The 18,395-nt window shown below is 44.4% G+C and overlaps 1 protein-coding gene across 1 annotated transcript in view; it reads right to left on the reverse strand.

Moving 5' to 3' along the window:
- CC2D2A (coiled-coil and C2 domain containing 2A) overlaps window positions 1-18,395 on the reverse strand; it is a 152,696-nt gene that overhangs the window by 43,450 nt on the left and 90,851 nt on the right. Inside the window, exons 22-24 of the mRNA XM_045019697.1 lie at window positions 12,393-12,485; window positions 9,564-9,655; window positions 4,435-4,602 (exon numbers count right to left, since the gene is read on the reverse strand). Coding sequence (XP_044875632.1) covers window positions 4,435-4,602; window positions 9,564-9,655; window positions 12,393-12,485 — 353 coding nt within the window. The remainder of the gene's footprint in view (window positions 1-4,434; window positions 4,603-9,563; window positions 9,656-12,392; window positions 12,486-18,395) is intronic.

Genomic DNA, 18,395 nt, shown 5'->3' on the forward strand with positions numbered 1-18,395 from the left:
AACCATGCGGAACTTCAACTTTACCATGAATGTGTTGAGTCCGCGCAGGTCCAGAATGGGCCATAGCCCCCCCTTTGCCTTGGGGATTAGGAAGTAACGGGAGTAAAACCCTCTCCCCCTCAGTTCCTTTGGAACCTCCTCTATAGCCCCGATAGTTAGGAGAATTTGCACCTCCTGTAGGAGGAGTTGCTTGTGAGAGGGGTCTCTGAAGACAAATTGAAGGCGGTATCCACTTTCTACCATGTGTAGGACCCAGCAGTCTGACGTTACGCGGGACCAAGCAGGGAGGAAATAGGAGAGGCAGCTGGTAAAAGCTGGGAAAAGATTCTGTAAGGAGACTGGTGCTCTGCCCTTGGAAGCACCTTCAAAAGTTTTGTTTGGGCCCCGCTGATTAATTAATTAATAATTGGAGATATACCTATCTCCTAGAACTGGAAGGGACCTTGAAAGGTCATCGAGTCCAGGCCCCTGCCTTCACTAGCAGGACTAAGTACTGATTTTTGCCCCAGATCCCTAAGTGACCCCCTCAAGGATTGAACTCACAACCCTGGGTTTAGCAGGCCAATGCTCAAACCACTGAGCTATCCCTCCCCCCTCTTCCTGATTTGCAGGGGCCCTGGTTCTGGCCCGTCTGAGGACCAGATTGCTTCCTACTACCCTCCAGCCGCGTCTTCTAGAGAAGTCCTGTCTTGGCCAGAGGTTAGGGTAGGTGCGCTGAGGTTGGGGTCAGAAGGGCCTACGTTGCGTCACTGTATGCATGCCCAATGAGTGCATGATGGCCCGGTTATCCTTCAGACTCTGGAGTCAGTTTTATCTGAAAATAGCCCCTGGCCATCAAAGGGCAGGTCCTGAATAGTTTGCTGCAGCTCCAGTGGAAGACCAGACACCTGCAGCCACGAGATGCGGTGCATAGCTACGCCCGAGGCTAGAGTCATAGCCGCCGAGTCTGCCGCATCTATCGAAGCCTGCAAGAATGTCCTGGCTACTTTCTTGCCTTCCTCTAGCAAGGCCCCGAACTCCTCCCTGGACTCCTGAGGAACCAGTTCTTTGAACTTCCCCATCTAGTTCCAGGTATTATAATTATAACGGCTCAAGAGGGCCTGCTGGTTAGCCACTCTAAGTTGTAGGCCGCCAGTCAAATAGATCTTGCGCCCGAATAAATCCAAGCATCTAGCATCCTTGGATTTAAGAGCGGGAGCTTGTTGACCGTGTCTTTCCCTCTCATTAAAGGACTGTACAACAAGGGAGCATGGTTGGGGGTGAATGTACAAGTACTCATAGTCTTTGGAGGGGACCAAGTACTTCCTCTCCACCTCCTTGGCAGTGGGAGGAATGGACGCTGGAGACTGCCAGATTGTATTGGGATTAGCTTGGATGGTCCGAATAAACGGCAAGGCTATACATGGGGGGACATCGGCTGATAAAATGTTCACCACCGGATCCTCGACCTCCACCACCTCCTCCACTTGGAGGTTCATGTTTTGTGCCACCCTTCAAAGCAAGTCTTGGTCACACAGAGGTCTATAGGTGGTGGGCCAGAGGAGGACGTGCCCGCTACCGCCTCGTCAAGGGAGAACAAGGAGGATACGCCTGGGACTAATGGGTCCTTGCTTGGCGGGGGGTCTGGCTGCCCTAGGTCCTCCATGTTAGGGGCATGGGCCTGAGCTGAGGGTAGGGTCGTTGCCTCCGAGCCCCTTGGGGGGGGCGACTGACAGTGGCCTCTGGGACCCGAGGTTCTGAGTGGGCAGAATGAGAAGCTCCCAATGGGACACCTTGGGCCTGATGGTATGCCCAAGGGGTCCAAAAAGACTATTGTGGGGGTCCCTGAGCAGGATCCTGCCCCTTGTCATGCCATTGGCTAGCTCCATCCGCGTCTTGGTCATGGACGCGGTAGCCACTCTCCACTTGGGACGACCTCAAATTGGGGCGGGAAGGCCAAGGTGGAGCCGATCGCTCATGCCAGGTTGCACTGTCATGCGTTGTTGGCTTGCGCTGCGGAGATGGAGATCGGCGCCGTGGTCTCGAGCGGTACCGCGACCTGGACCAGGACCGATGGTTGTATCGGTGCAGGGAGATAGATCTGGACCTCGATGAAGATCTATGCATGGCGCAGCGCCAGGCACGACTCCGAGGAGACCAGCACTGGGATCGGTGCCAAGAGCTGGACCAGTACCGACCGTACCGGGAAGGAGATCTTCTTGAGGTGGAGTGGCGCCGTGAGTACAAATGGCGCCGAGATGGTGATCGGTGCTGGGACTATGGGCGGTGCCGTGGAGGAGATCAGTGCCTGGATCGGGACCGTGACCTGGACTAGGACCGAGATCGGTGCCGACCCTTCTCGCTCTGTGATGGAGGGTGCATCATGGAGGGCTTCCCTATCGATGGGACAGCCTGCACTGGCGGTACCGAAGTTTGTGATGGTCCCGGCTCGGTGAGCGCAATCAGGTTGCGAGCAGTGGAGAAATTCTCCAGGGTGGAAGGCAGACCGAGCTCAACCACGGTGCACACCAGGGAGCTTATGTGCACCGGACTCAATTTGCAGTGCCGGAATCGACGGTGCTGGAGTTGTAGCCTTCACAGGGCGGTCCGGCACAGGACGCTGCTCCAAGGCAGGCACAGGCAGTGCTGGCAACTGTACAGTAGCAGCACATTGCTTGTGCTGCTTCTTGGCTCCCAGAGACAGCAAGCGGTGCAAACGAGCAAAGAGCTAGGGAAGTGGAGATCAGCTATGCCGCGCTCCACAGTTCCAACGACCGTCACGGGCGGTAAGAAGGAACTGATGGGGTGCTGGGTCGGCAGGGGCATATATCCGGCGCCATAAGGGGACGCCTCAGCCGACCCACCAAGTCTTTCTAGGGTAAAAATCTTCCGACGATCGTGCACGCAGCGGGCGCACACCTAATTGGAATTGATATGAGCAAGCACTCGAAGAACATATAAGTTATGGTAAGTAGGTAGAGTAGCGGAAAGGCTCAATTCCGCATGTTCAATAACTGACTATCACTAATTAGCTATGGGTGCAGTTCAAAAATATAGTCTTACTTGGAAATTGCTCTTGTTTATGAGAGAGAGTTTTTCAAGTTTTGAAGCATAATCTATGGCTTGCTGTTCAGTCAGGCTTTTTATTTTACATTCAGATTAGTTGGATCGGATATCTTAAGCCTACAATTATTACGAAGGAAAAGACTATTTATAAGTTAGTTTTGCATTGTGTTATGTTTTCACTACTTAAGTGTAGAGTGGAAAGGTATGTTTGTTATAAAAGCCCCATAAAATAAGAAAAATAATACAATGTATTCTTACAAGATTTGAGGTGTATTTAAGCAAGTGTATCTGAAGGTAGGATTGAGCTTCAAAATTAGTACAGTGGAACTACATTAGGTTAATTCCACTGGTTAATGTTTTGCCAATTAAAATGCTTAAAATGAATACATGAAGGTAGAAGAGCAAGAGCTAATAAGAAAGATATACAGTAAAACCTCGATTCTACAAAGACCGATCTCACAAACAACCGGTTATACAATCCATTCTTCCCCAAGAGTGGGAGTCAGGGGAAACCACATAACAAAAGTGATGTTAATGAACAAGTTGACATCCCTTCATATTCTGATGTCTTCAATGTACTGGAAATTGCTTTGCAGTAGTTTGAAGGACAAGAAAAAAGAGATGCAGTGCACCATACTACAATTTATGCACCTTACCTACTGTGATTTTGAGATGATAAATTTTATTAACTTTTTGTTTTATGAACTTCTTAATCCCCAATTAGTTTGTAACACAGGGGTTCCACTATGCATAAAATAACTATTAGTTTGTAGAAAAGACTATTTGGAATCTCTTTTATTACATCTAATCTATCTAACCTTATTTAATATAAGTACAAGGGATATAGTATAAGTACTGGATATAATTAAAAGACATGATATCCATAAGTGTTTTAGGGATAGCATATCTGATATTACCTGTCTGTTTATATTCTCAAAAATCTCAAATTATCTTCCAATTATTTTTTCTCAGACAGCCTAATATGCACAATAAACCAGTGATCTTAGCAGGCACTACTAGATGAAAACATAATTCTAAAGAACTTGCAAAACAGCAATACTTGTACTATTAAACAACATAATCAATGAATTTGTAAATTTATCTCTTTGTGTTATTATCATGAGGATAAAAACAATCATTTCATTTAATACACATAAAGCCAAATTTTCAGAACTGGCCACTTAACTGTGTTAAAAAAATTTCCTTACACATGCATCTGTACTCCAAAACCAGAGATTTAAACTCACATGCAAATTTCACAAAAACAATTTATATAGCCGATTTTGAAAATATAGCCTCCAGTATGAAAAAGATTTTTAAAAAGGCAATAAAGAGCTACTAGAAAGAGAAAGAACATTTTCAACTAGAAGCCTTTTAAAGAGTTCATACCTTAAAACAGGTTTTCTCACTGGAATATCATAAGCTCTAATAATGTTCACTAAAAGATTTATGTCTCCATCTGATAGATTCTGTGCTGTAACTTTCTTCCTCTCCTTTCTTCTTGGCTTTAGTGGTCGCTTTGGCTCCGCCAGTTTAAAAAGACTGAGTCCTAAATTACTAGAAATCATAAAAGAGGGTTTTAGTCTTTTCTACACAGGATCCAGAGTTCTAATTTTCCCTTGACACATACACAAAACTACGCACTTAAAAGAAAGAGAAATATATACTCTTGGTGTCATTTATTGTGAAATACATTAATTGTTTATTAGCACAGAAATGGCATTTTGTATTTTATAAATTTTAAATGAAATATACAGAAGAATTATATCATAACTAAGTGAGAATATGAAATAAAATTAATTTTAAAACTTCAATATGGATCTAACATACGATAATTATATAAACAAGATGCCTATTAGATGACATTATCCAATGTATGTAATACACCAAAAAAATCTAAGCCCAGAACTATCTACGACAAACAGCAAGCTACAAAGGGGAAACAGAAATTAATGTACCATGACATACCCTGGGTCATCAGAACTTATAACACAAGGCAAAGCAGAATAAAAAGAAAAACAGGAAAAGAATAAAAACAGATGTGTGCAAAAACATACATGAATGATCCTAACTGTACAAACATATTTTAATTATAGAAAGCAATCCAGAACCAATTTTAAAAAGCAACGGTTAGAGCCAAGGTCAACTTCTCATTATGTGCAACTACGAAAGTGCATTATTCTTGTAAAAACAGTATAAAAAGGTGAATTACTTTTTAAAAATAGTAAAATTCACTAAACATATTTTAATAGATTTCCCATATTCCAGAGAATTGTGCATATTTTAAATCTATTAATAATATAATCTGATTGGCAAACAACGCTCAGTACAAATCAGTATTACCGTATTTATCGGCGTATAACACGCACTTTTTTCCCCTGAAAATAGGGGGCAAATGATGTGTGCGTGTTATACGCCGATATAACCATGTACCCAGGGCCGGCTCTAGGCTCCCGAGCAGCGCGGCCCTAGCCCCCGTCCCCCCCAGCGGCGCGGCCCAAGCCCCCACCCCCCGAGACCCGGCCCGCGGCCCGAGCCCCCACCCCCCGAGACCCGAGCGGCGCGGGCCCGAGCCCCCACCCGCCGAGACCCGGCCCGCGGCCCGAGCCCCCACCCCCCGAGACCCGGCCCGCGGCCCGAGCCCCCACCCCCCGAGACCCGGCCCGCGGCCCGAGCCCCCATCCCCCGAGACCCGGCCCGCGGCCCGAGCCCCCACCCCCCGTAGACCCGAGCGGCGCGGCCCGAGCCCCCACCCCCCGAGACCCGGCCCGCGGCCCGAGCCCCCATCCCCCGAGACCCGGCCCGCGGCCCGAGCCCCCACCCCCCGAGACCCGAGCGGCGCGGCCCGAGCCCCCACCCCCCGAGACCCGGCCCGAGCCCCCACCCCCCGAGACCCGAGCGGCGCGGCCCGAGCCCCCACCCCCCGAGACCCGGCCCGCGGCCCGAGCCCCCACCCCCCGAGACCCGGCCCGCGGCCCGAGCCCCACCCCCCGAGACCCGGCCCGCGGCCCGAGCCCCCAACCCCCGAGACCCGAGCGGCGCGGCCCGAGCCCCCACCCCCGAGACCCGGCCCGCGGCCCGAGCCCCCACCCCCCCGAGACCCGAGCGGCGCGGCCCCAGCCCCCCCCCCCCGTGACCCGGCCCGCGGCCCGAGCCCCCCCCCCCCGACCCCCGGCCCGCGGCCCGAGCCCCCACCCCCCGAGACCCGCGCGGCGCGGGCCCGAGCCCCCACCCCCCGAGACCCGGCCCGCGGCCCGAGCCCCCATCCCCCGAGACCCGAGCTGCGCGGCCCAAGCCCCCACCCCCCGAGAACCGGCCCGCGGCCCGAGCCCCCACCCCCCGAGACCCGAGCGGCGCGGGCCCGAGCCCCCACCCCCCGAGACCCGAGCGGCGCGGGCCCGAGCCCCCCCCCGCCCCGACCCGGCTCACAGCGCAGCAGCCGCATGGCTCCGGAGGGGGCTGAGCTCTTTCCCGCTCAGAGCCACGTGGGGAGGGGGCGGGGCCGCAAACTCCAGGCTCAGGTCAGCTGCCTCTGCTGGGCCCGGAGCTTTATTTGAAATTTACCGGTAAGTTTTTTTCCTGAAATTTCCCCCTTAAAATGAAGGTGCGTGTTATACGCCTGTGCGTGTTATACGCCGATAAATACGGTAATCATGTGGAAATCAGTATCAGTCAAGCTAATTTCATTTTAAACAAACTGGGAAATTAACTATAAATGTTATTTCTCATTCTGCAACATGAAAATACTGAACCAAAAAGAACTGTTTCTTTGTTGAAAAGCAGCAAGTCTCTGTTTTGCCAGCAGATGGGTCTATTTAGGTTTATATTGTTAAATCAAAATAATATCTTAAGGGCACAATGGTGCAGTAAACAAAGTTTACTAGTAGCAAAGAAATGCAATTCTCATTCATTATCTATCTGCTTAAACAGATTTAAAACAAACAAATGCTAGTTAATGTCATTTATGTGTTGGTGATGCAGAGTAAGGGCTTGTCTACATTAGCACGCGAGGTCGATCTAAGATATGCAACTTCAGCTACGTGAATAGCGTAGCTGAAGTCAACGTACTTAGATCTACTTACCGCAGAGTCTTCACTGCGGTAAGTCGACAGCTGACGCTCTCCCATTGACTCCGCTTGCGCTTCTCGTTCTGGTGGAGTACCGGAGTCGACAGGAGAGCGCTCAGCGGTCAATTTATCGTGTCTATACTAGACTAAATAAATTGACGCGCGTTGGATCGATCGCTGCCCGCCTATCCGGCGGGTAGTATAGACAAGCCCAAAGACGTGAAATACAGGAGGCATGGAAACATAGTACAAAAAGTCAGAATCACAAAACAACAACAAACAAATACATACATAATAGTTTGGCAAGAAAATAGAAGAGATTTCAAAGACAAAAATATGTTTGAGCAGAAGTAAAGAGACATATGGGAAGCGCTCAGCAGCAAGGTGTCGAGACACATGTAAGGCACAGGGTAACAAAAATGCACTTTTTAAAATTATTTCATGCTATTTGCAGGGCATCTCCTTGTGTCTTTCTCAAATCCACATCCTCTTCCACAACTCTCTTTTCCCTCTGATCTGTTCGCTCTTTTCTCAAGATGCCTTAGAATTGTGCAGCAAGAAAGGTTAGAAGTCTAAACAGCAACTTTTTCAGGATTAGTTTTTTACTTGTTTGTGTTTCAAACTTTAAGTCCAAGATCAAGATCATAACATTATGTAAACTTACATTTATACCTCCTTTCATACAGAAAGGACTCAGTATCTTTATTTATATATGCACTTTTAGATGCCTATTTATAATTGTTTTTCAAGCATATTATAACAGTGCTAGGTGCCTCACAAAATAAATAAAACCAGGCCCTAGCCCCAAAGAGCATATCATATAAATTAAACATGACAGAATATGTGAGGATCCTAACTTAATTAAAGGGGGGTGAAGTAGACAGAAAGCATGTGGGGGACAATGCTAACATGGTGTGGTATTTCTTTTGGTTTACAGGTCTGTCGCATCTTACGCGCATTTAACATGCGCGATTTCAGCTTTACGCGGTCGGCAAAAACAAAAACAAAAAAAAGAGAAAAATAACAATTTTAATGCTGTACCTGTAGTGCAGGCAATTCTGCCCACCATTACACTCAATGTAATTTTGACTATACGCGATTTTCGCTTTACGCACTGACTATTTATTTTTTGTTACCTTTCTTTCCCCTGCACATTTCTTGTAGATATGAGGGCTGAAGTGACTTTTTAGGAGGGAGCTAAGGAAGATGACGAAAGTTGCAATGAACAGGGCTGGGGAGGGCATTCTAAGCATTGGGATCAGCACAGACAAAGAGAGTGAGATGATCTTAGGGAAGGCGATGAAAGGAGCATCAAGGCTGACATTAGTGGTGGAGCGGACAGGGTAGTGAGATGTGCATAGCATACTCTAAGAAGCCATTAAAAGAATACCAAAATTATATAGATATAGTATACACATGTACTTATCCATACATACTCAGATATACATTTTATATATGTTCCCACAGATACATACACACATGCACATATTATAGGAACTATTTCATCCATCAGCACAGTAAAGCTACATCTGGATGAAACATGGCATCTGTTCAATACTTCACAGCAAAATTACGGACCAGTGTACAACAGGAAGTAAATAACATAATATCCAGAAGAAACTATACTGGGATTGAAAATGTCTACTCTGCAAATCATCAGGATTGTATTTTTATATTTATAGCTTTCCTGTTAGAAGCAAAGACAAGTAACTACTAACACCTCCTACACACACACACACACACACACACACACACACAAAGATGCAATATGAAGCAAGCCAAGCCTCCTAGAATCTGGGAGAGGTGAAGAGCAGAATTCATTTTGATATCTTCTATGGAAAATATTAAGGGAATCTAATTTACTGTATTTAGCAATTAGAAACTATGGTGATGATACTCAACCAATTCCCATAATATAGATAAACAGATTTAAGTTTCATCTGAAACAATGCAATTCCAGCCTCACAGTCCCGTCCCCCGCAACACCATGCTGAGACATTTGCTCAGCACTGATTCAGTGGGAAGAGTGCTGACTATTAAACCACCGAAGCCATCACATTTGGGTATTACTTGGAATCAGTCATTCAGGTGCATACTAAGCTGGATTCTCCTTAAGCTTATGAGGTCAGATGTTATCAGAGACTGAAGTAATATGGCAGCATATAAATAAAGGTTACTATGAATGAATACTTCTGCTGAAAATAGCATATTATCTTAAAACATTTATGATGCAGTTTTCTTGCAGTTATTTAAACACTTGTGTATTTTGGCACAGATGAGCATGGTCCTTACAGAATAATATACCATTATGCTAAATTTAAAACATTAGTAAAAATGGAGTACAACACTAAATTTTTGTGGTAAAGAAATAATTATGAGCTTAGAAACAAGGATAGTTTAAAATTAGTTATTTAAATTATTTTAGATATGATAAAAACTTTTTTCCCTTACCCAAGACTAGGAACCTCCTCTTCATTTACCAAGTCAGAAAGAAGGAAATGGTGCTTTGCTGTTAGAAACCGGTTTATCACTGATTCTCTAACCTGGAAATATAACCAATTGTATGTTTTATCCAAATTCACTGAAAATACATGTGGTTCAATTTACTAAAAAGGAGAGTTATTTTTCTTAATCCCCCCATCATAAAAAAAAGGGGCATGTTCAGGGATCCCTTTCCATAGATACTTCCTCAGCACAAAATACTACCCCATTCTAGGAGTAATTGACTCCTCTAGAAGAAGCCTCGGTAGTTGTCCCAGACTAAGGAGCCTGAGTCCAGGATCAGTACACCTGGTAAAGGGAAACTGAAAAAATAAGAGGAATTTTCTGAACACGCACCCTTTCTCTTTCCAGATTCCAGTGGAGAAGAGTCCACACTACAAACTCAACATAACTCATTGACAATTTTTTTGGTTACCTTAACAGAGAGTCAAAGTAAGGATTAAAACACATTGATGAAACAGTGTGAAGAAGCTTTCACTCCTCCTAACTATACTATATCAATTCTGTGGCTAAATAGAGCACTTCAGATTCCAGGACTGTCAATGAGGACCTTTTACAAGCACTATATTTGCAATAAAATATATAGTTTAGGGCTACTGATTAATCACAGTTAACTCACATGATTAACTAAAAAAAATTAATTGAAATTAAAAAAAATTAATCATGATTAATCATGGTTTTAATTGCACTGTTAAACAACAGAATACCAATTGATATTTATTAAATATTTTGGATGTTTTTGTACATTTTTCAATATATTGATTTCAGCTACAACACAGAAAAAGTGTACAGTGCTTGCTTTATATTATTATTTTATTACAATATTTGCATATTGTAAAAATGATAAACAAAAGAAACAGTATTTTTCAATTCACCTCATACAAGTACTGTAGTGTAATCTGTTTATCATGAAAGTGCAACTTACAAATGTAGATTTTTTTTGTTACATAACTGCACTCAAGAACAAAACAACGTAAAACTTTAGAGCCTACAAGTCCACTCAGTCCTACTTCTTGTTCAGCCAATCGCTAAGACAAACAAGTCTGTTTACATTTACAGGAGATAATGCAGCCGGCTTCTTATTTACAGTGTCATCTGAAAGTAAGAACAGGTGTTCACATGGCACTTTTGTAGTGGCATTGCAAGATATTTACTTGCCAGATATGCTAAACATTTGTATGCCCCTTTATGCTTTGGCCACCATTCCAGAGGACTGATGACTTTCATTAAAAAAATGACTTTCATTAAAAAAATGTGTTAATTAAATTTGTGACTGAACTACTTGGGAAAGAATTAAATGTCTCCTGCTTTGTTTTATCCACATTTTGCCATATATTTCATGTTACAGCAGTCTCAGATGATGACTGAGCACATTTTTCTTTTTAAGAAGACTTTCACTGCAGATCTGACAAAACGCAAAGAAGGTACCAATGTGAGATTTCTAAAGATAGCTATAGCATGCAACCTAAGGTTTAAGAATCTGAAGTGCCTTCCAAAATCTGAGAGGGATGAGGTGTGGAACATGCTTTCAGAAGTCTTAAAAGAGCAACACTCCGATGTGGAAACTACAGAACCCAAACCACCAAAAAAGAAAATCAATGTTCAGCTAGTGGCATTTGACTCAGATGATGAAAATTAACATGTGTCGCTCCGCATTGTTTTGGGTCGTTATCAAGCAGAACCCCTCTAAAACTGTCCTCTGGAATGGTGGTTGAAGCATGAAGGAACATATGAAACTTTAGCGCCTCTAGCATGTAAATATCTTGCGATGCCGGCTACAACAGTGCCATGTGAACATCTGTTCTCACTTTCAGGTGACATTGTAATCAAGAAGCGGGCAGCATTATCTCCTGCAAATATAAACAAACAATTGGCTGAACAAGAAATAGGACTGAATGGACTTGTAGGCTCTAAAGTTTTACATTGTTTTATTTTTGAATGCAGCAATTTTTTTGTACATAATTCTACATTTGTAAGTTCAACTTTCATGATAAAAAGATTGCACTACAGTACTTGTATTAGGTGAATTGAAAAATACTATTTCTTTGGTTTTTTCCAGTGCAAATATTTGTAACAAATATGAAGTGAGCACTGTACACTTTGTATTGTGTTGTAATTGAAATCAATATATTTGAAAATGTAGAAAACATCCAAAATATTTAAAGAAATGGTATTCTATTATTTAACAGTGTGATTAATCACGATTAATTTTTTAAATCACTTGACAGCCCTAATATAGTTTAAAATTCTTAATTCTTTCAATTTCCAGTGGAACAAACAATCCTGTGCTAACAGAGAGAAGCAGAAGAATGGAAGGTGTTTTCTTGGGGGCTTGAGAGAGAGAGACTCTAATTAGTAGAACTTGCAGCTTGAAAACTATATTAATAATTAACAATTTGAGGGAGTCTGCAACATTTTCTTACTATACTATTTTCTTACTATAATTTTACACTTAATCCCTCCTGCCTTTGTATTATAGTAACTGCTTTATAGTATTAATACAATACTAAATAGTTTCATATAACATGTCTCCCCATTTTTATTATTTTCAAAAGTTTTGCATTAAGCCATAAAAACTCTCTGGGTGGAAACTATAGCTATCCAAAGGACTCTGCTTTGGATCAATTTTTCAAATGTAATTTGTGATTACATCTGCAACTTTTGACTTATAAAATGCAGTAAAAATGTGTTTGGATTGTACTTTAAAAATTCTTAAATAGAGTAGTAACAAAAAAAAAAGTAAGAAAGATCAATACTGACTCTTTTTGCATTTCTCACCTTCTGGAGATACTTGGCAACTAAAGCTCTGTGTGCATCTAGGTGATCTTTGCTGTCAATTACATCCCTCTCACGGAGCCTTTTCTCATAGTTCTAAGGGTAAATACAAAAAATAAGTTTGTGATTTGATGTCCCTTCTAGTGTTTTATGTCACATAAGGAAATAGTGATCATTTTATTAACATAAACATATAGGATCAAAGTAAGCCAATGGAGGGAAGGATAGCTCAGTGGTTTGAGCATTGGCCTGCTAAACCCAGGGTTGTGAGCTCAATCCCTAAGGGGGCCTGGGTGGATGGGAGGGCACAAGCCAAATGTATTCAAAATTTTATTATGTACTAGTCAAAGAAGTTTCTGTAGAACCTGCAGACTGCAAGGAACCACTGGTTGCAAATTTTTTTTAGATTAATTATTCAGACTTTTTATTCTGTTTATGAAAAATGAATAAACACAGCAATAGGGACAGAAAGAAATACACAAAATGGCATGAAGGCCTAATAAAACATTTGTGATGTACAGAATCAGGGAAATGTAGAAATGACGGTTACTCTCTCGCAAGACGGACTCTGCATAACACTCATGGGGATGTGCTAATGGTGCAGCTGACAGTGGATTATTTCATAGCAGTGTCTATCAGATCATTCTGACACCCCTCCTGCCCCTCTCCTTCCTGTACACTCCAAGAGCAAGATATAAAAGGGGGCTTGATGCTCCAGATGCCACAATTCCTTCCACAGCATCTTCAGGTCCAAAATTGTAATCAGGACTCTGAAGAAGCTGGGAAGGTGGGCGGGGAATGAAAGTCCATCTCGGAGAATATTGGCTACAGGTAAATAACCTTCATTTCTTCTTCAGGTGGCCTTTGCACTTCCCAATCATGGGATTGCTTGATAAGCAGTGCTGTCATCTGAAGAGGGTGGAATGTAGTGTCCTAATTAACTCAATTGGGATGATAGATATAGTGCATAAAGTTTTGTAAATGGGTGAACAGAGCTCCATTTAACAGCTCTGCAAATTTCTACAATGGGAATACACCTAAGGCATGCCAAGAAGGCCACTGTGACAGATGTTATGAACACATGGAATATTCAAAGACTATTATATTGACTTTATGGTATACATATCTCTATGGGCTAATTCATGGTTGTATTCCTGGTTCCATGGGGAGTTACAGGGCTTTTTGCAGGAGCTAAAATAACTAGGGGATAATTAATGCAAATCCCTAAGGCAAGTAAAAAGCCTGCGAAAGTTTTGCCCCCCTGGGGGTAATTGCATATACTGTTTGACCTGGTTTAATAGGCCTGGCAAACACAGAACTATAAACTGTCTGAAGTGGTTGGCCTGATGCAGGGAGAATGGTCATTTTCATACATCCAAAGAACTGACATGAAACTCAAGTATCAGAGGGGTAGCCGTGTTAGCCTGGAACTGTAAAAGCAGCAAAGAATCCTGTGGCACCTTATAGACTAACAGACGTTTTGGAGCATGAGCTTTCGTGGGTGAATGTCCACTTCGTCGGATGCAAGAGCTCATGCTCCAAAACGTCTGTTAGTCTATAAGGTGCCACAGGATTCTTTGCTGCTTTTGACATGAAACTGTGACCAAGAAATACAGACACTGTGGAAAGGGCCAGAAGAACTTTAATCCTACCAGCGTCCCCATGTGGAAGATGGGTAACTGCCCTGTAAGAGAAGGTTACTCACCCTGTGCAGTAACAGAGGTTCTTTGAGATGGCTGTCCCTGTGGGATTAATCTGCATTCCTGTGCCTGCAATTGGAGAGTTTCAGTAGCAGCGCCTGGTTGGTTCGCACATGCACTGTCCCTGTCTCATGCCTCCTCTGGCGGTTACATAGTGCTGTGTGCCCAAACCCCCCTCAGTTCCTTCTCTATCGCAGAGTCCCTAGCAGGAAACTCTGAAGTAGAGGGGAGGAAGGAGGGTAGTGGCGCACCCACAGGAACAACCATCTCGAATAACCTCAGTTACTGCACAGAGTAACCTTCTCCTCTTCTTCAAGGAGTGTCACTGTGGGTGTTCCACTTTAGGTGGCTGTAGAGCAGTCCCCCTCATCGGACAGAAGGGGCTTCGCAGGGCTGGCGCCAGGCACCAGCGAAGAAAGCAGGTGCTCGGAGCGGCCAATGGAAAGGGGCGGCACGTCCGGGTCTTCGGCAGTGGGTCCCTCAGTCCCTCTGGGAGAGAAGGACCCGCTACCAAATTGCCACCGATGAATGAAGCAGCGCAGTAGAGCTGCCGCAGAAGAGCAATATCTTTCCCCCGCGCCCGCTTCGCCGCTTGGGGCAGCAAAAAAGCTGGAGCCAGCCCTGGGGCTTCGGAGTTGTATTCGTGGTGGATGATAAAACCGTGAGTCCAAGCAGAGCATCTGATGTCAAGTCCTGCTGTACTGCATGGTGCTCTGGGCACATGTGGGCTGATGCCCAGGTTGCAGCTTTGCAGATGTCCATGATGTGTACATTGTTGAGAAAGGCTATTGATGTAGAAAGTGATCTGGTGGAGTGCGTGCAGGTCCCCAGTGGGGGTTGTAGTTATTATTGATGGTAGCAAAGATAAATGCACCCAGAGATCCATTTTGAGTCCCTTTGCTTGGCTATGGCGGCTCCTTTAGATCTTTCAGTGACAGAAAGAAATAACTTTGGTGACTTTCTGAAGGGTTTAGTCCTCTGAATGTAAAATGCTAGTACCCTTCTGACGTCTAGGGCGTGAAACATCATTTCTTGTCTGTTCCCATGAGGTTTTGGGAAGAACGATGGGAGATGGATGGGCTGGTTCAAGTGGAACAAGGAAGCTATTTTAGGTAAAAAATTTGGATGTGGTCTTAGAACAACTTTGTTGTTGAAGAATATTGTGTATAGGGGAATGCCATGAGAGCCCCAAATTCACCTACTCATCATGTGGATTTGATAGCAATGAGAAAGGCCACCTTCATCAAGAGATGGAGAAGTGAACACATCATCAAGGGCTCAAAGGGGGCCTAGTAAGGCATCATAGCACTAGATTAAGGTCCCATGGTGGAGTAGGGATTTATATTTCAGGATAAAGATTACGAATATCTATGAGAAATCGTTTAATGGGAGGGTAGGCAAAGACTGAGAACTCATCAAGTTTGTGATGGAAAGCTGTGATTGACGCGAGGTGTACTTTGATCAAGCAAATTGGCAGATCCGATTTCTTAAATTCCAGTATATAATCTAATATCATTGTTAAAGGAGAGGTCTGTTGTGGCACTATATGTGGAATCTCTTCCATTTGTGCAGGTAAGTATATTGTTTAGTAGACCGTCTGCAGCTTAATAGTATGGTCCTTACTTCCGCCGAACAGCTCATTTCATTGCCTTGATACCATGGGGTAGCCATGCCTTTAGGTGGAGTATTTCCAGGTGCAGGTGGTATACCTAGCCTGCATCCTGAGACAGGAGATGTGGAAGAAGAGGAAGAATGCGTGGTGGGCATATTGTCATCTTCAGCAGGCAAGGAAAACATGTTTGTCTGGGCCACATGGGGGCTATCAAGATGACTCAGGATTTTTCAGTCCATATCTTGTGTATGACCCTGGATAAGAGAGGGGTGTGGGAAGGGAATTGCCAATCCTTGCCAATATTCTGTATCAGACTACCTTATCACAATACCTACTGTGGTAATGGTAGAGTCTATGTCAACTGTGTGGAGCATCTGTATAGTGTTTGCTTGGGTACCCTTTCTTTTCACATGATGGGTAGGCAAAGACTGAGAACTCGTCAACTTTGTGATGGAAAGCTGTGATTGACGTGAGGTGTACTTTGATCAAGCAAATTGGCAGATCCGATTTCTTAAATTCCAGAATATAATCTAATATCATTGGTAAAGGAGAGGTCTATTGTGGCACTATATGTGGAATCTCTTCCATTTGTGCAGGTAAGTATATTGTTTAGTAGACCGTCTGCAATTTAATACTATGGTCCTTACAGGTAAATTAACCTGTCCATCATGCTCTGATTCACTGTCAGATTGTGGATCCAATCTTGGATCAGAGGAAGTAAATAAAGGGAAAACTAATGGTTTTGGCTTTCTTAAAATTGAAAAGGGAGAGAGACAACTCTCTGGTGAGCCCACAGGTATTCTAGGAAGAAGGAGTGAAAGGTCTGGGACAATCTAAATCTGCTCTGTGATCTTTTTTCTCTTGCCCATCAGGAGAGTTGGATCAGGAAGTAGCTCTGAGGCTTTTCTTTTATTCCCCTTATCAATGGGTATGCAAGTAACTGCACAACCTTTGGATCTGACTCTATCTGCATAGCCAAGTGATTTATTTAGCATGTGCATAGTCATCTAGTCAAGCGATGGCATTTTCAGTGGCGTGATGCAGTTCTTCTAGGCCACCGCTGAATCTAGTCAGCAGGCATTCATCGACAATGTGCATCATCATCTGTGTTGTGCTGCAGCTGCACAAAGGGCTGTCACAAAGGTCCCTGCGATACTGGTTGGCTGCACAGAGACCTTGCCTGGTCCAGAACCTGTTCAACAGGGACCATTGGCCATGGGGCAGGTCAAAACCAGGCGGGCAAATTGTGGGGTCGGCGATGAGGGACTGGAGCCAAGTGATGTACCTGGGCATCTATCATTATAGCACGTGCTTATAGCACTGAGGAGTTGGAACCGACATCTGGAACAGCTACGTTCAGTACATCAAGGACATGGGCCCTTCTTTAGAGATTTACCCAGTGCGGTGGCCTTAATTTTTGACCTAGATTCAGAGGGGGTTTTCAGAACCAAGCATGAGGGAACTGAAAGGGACCCAAAGCAGTGCTTGACCCTGCTAACAGGCGCTGTATCTCACATCTTTATCCAGAAAAAGAGGTAATAGATTTGAAGAAGTGCTCCTACTAGGACTGGCTGCAGATCATGAGAATGTCCTTCCTTCAACCGAGCCAGACACCTAGTATGTCATAGGATCTGTAAGTCAGTACCGACATATGGGAACTAATAAAAGAAATAATTTTTCATAGAATCATTGAATATTAGGGTTGGAAGAGACCTCAGAAGTTCATGTAGTCCAATCCCCTGCTCAAAGCAGGACCAACACCACTAAATCATCCCAGCCAGGGCTTTGTCACAGCAGGTCTTAAAAACCTCTAAGGATGGAGAGTCCACCACCTCCCCAGGTAACACATTCCAGTGCTTCACCACCCTCCTAGTGAAATAGATTTTCCTAATATCCAACCTGGACCTCCCCCGCTGCAACTTGAGACCATTGCTTCTTGTTCTGTCATCCGTCACCACTGAGAACAGCCTAGCTCCATCCTCTTTGGAACCCCCACTTCAGGTAGTTGAAGGCTGCTAAAAAATCCCCGTTCACTCTTCTCTTCTGCAGATTAAATAACCCCAGTTCCCTCAGCCTCTCCTCATAAGTCATGTGCTCCAGCCCCCTAATCATTTTTGCTGCCCTCTGCTGGACTCTCTCCAATTTGTCCACATCCCTTCTGTAGTGGGGGTGGGGGGGCAGCAAAACTGGATGCAGTACTCCAGGTGTGGCCTCACTAGTGCCAAATAGAGGGGAATAATCCTACTAATATAGCCCAATATGCCGTGAAATCTTCAATGAGCTTGAACTCAAAAAGGAAGCTTACAAGAAGTGGAAATGTATTCCCCCCGAATAGATGGGAATAATCACTTCCCTCGATCTGCTGGCAATGCTCCTACTAAGGGCCTTCTTGGCAACAAGGACACACTGCTGATTCATAACCAGCTTCTTGTCCCCTCTAATCCCCAGGTCCTTTTCTGCAGAACTGCTGCTTAGCCAGTCGGTCCCCAGCCTGTAGCGGTGCATGGGAGTCTTCCTTCTTAAGTGCAGGACTCTGCACTTGTCCTTGTTGAACCTCATCAGATTTCTTTTGGCCCAATCCTCCAATTTGTCTAGGTCACTCTGGACCCTATCCCTACCCTCCAGCATATCTACCTCTCCCCACATCTTAGTGTCATCTGCAAACTTGCTGAGGGTGCAATTCATCACATCATC

This window comes from Mauremys mutica, chromosome 5, assembly GCF_020497125.1.
Source record: "Mauremys mutica isolate MM-2020 ecotype Southern chromosome 5, ASM2049712v1, whole genome shotgun sequence".
NCBI classification, from domain to species: Eukaryota; Metazoa; Chordata; order Testudines; family Geoemydidae; genus Mauremys; species Mauremys mutica.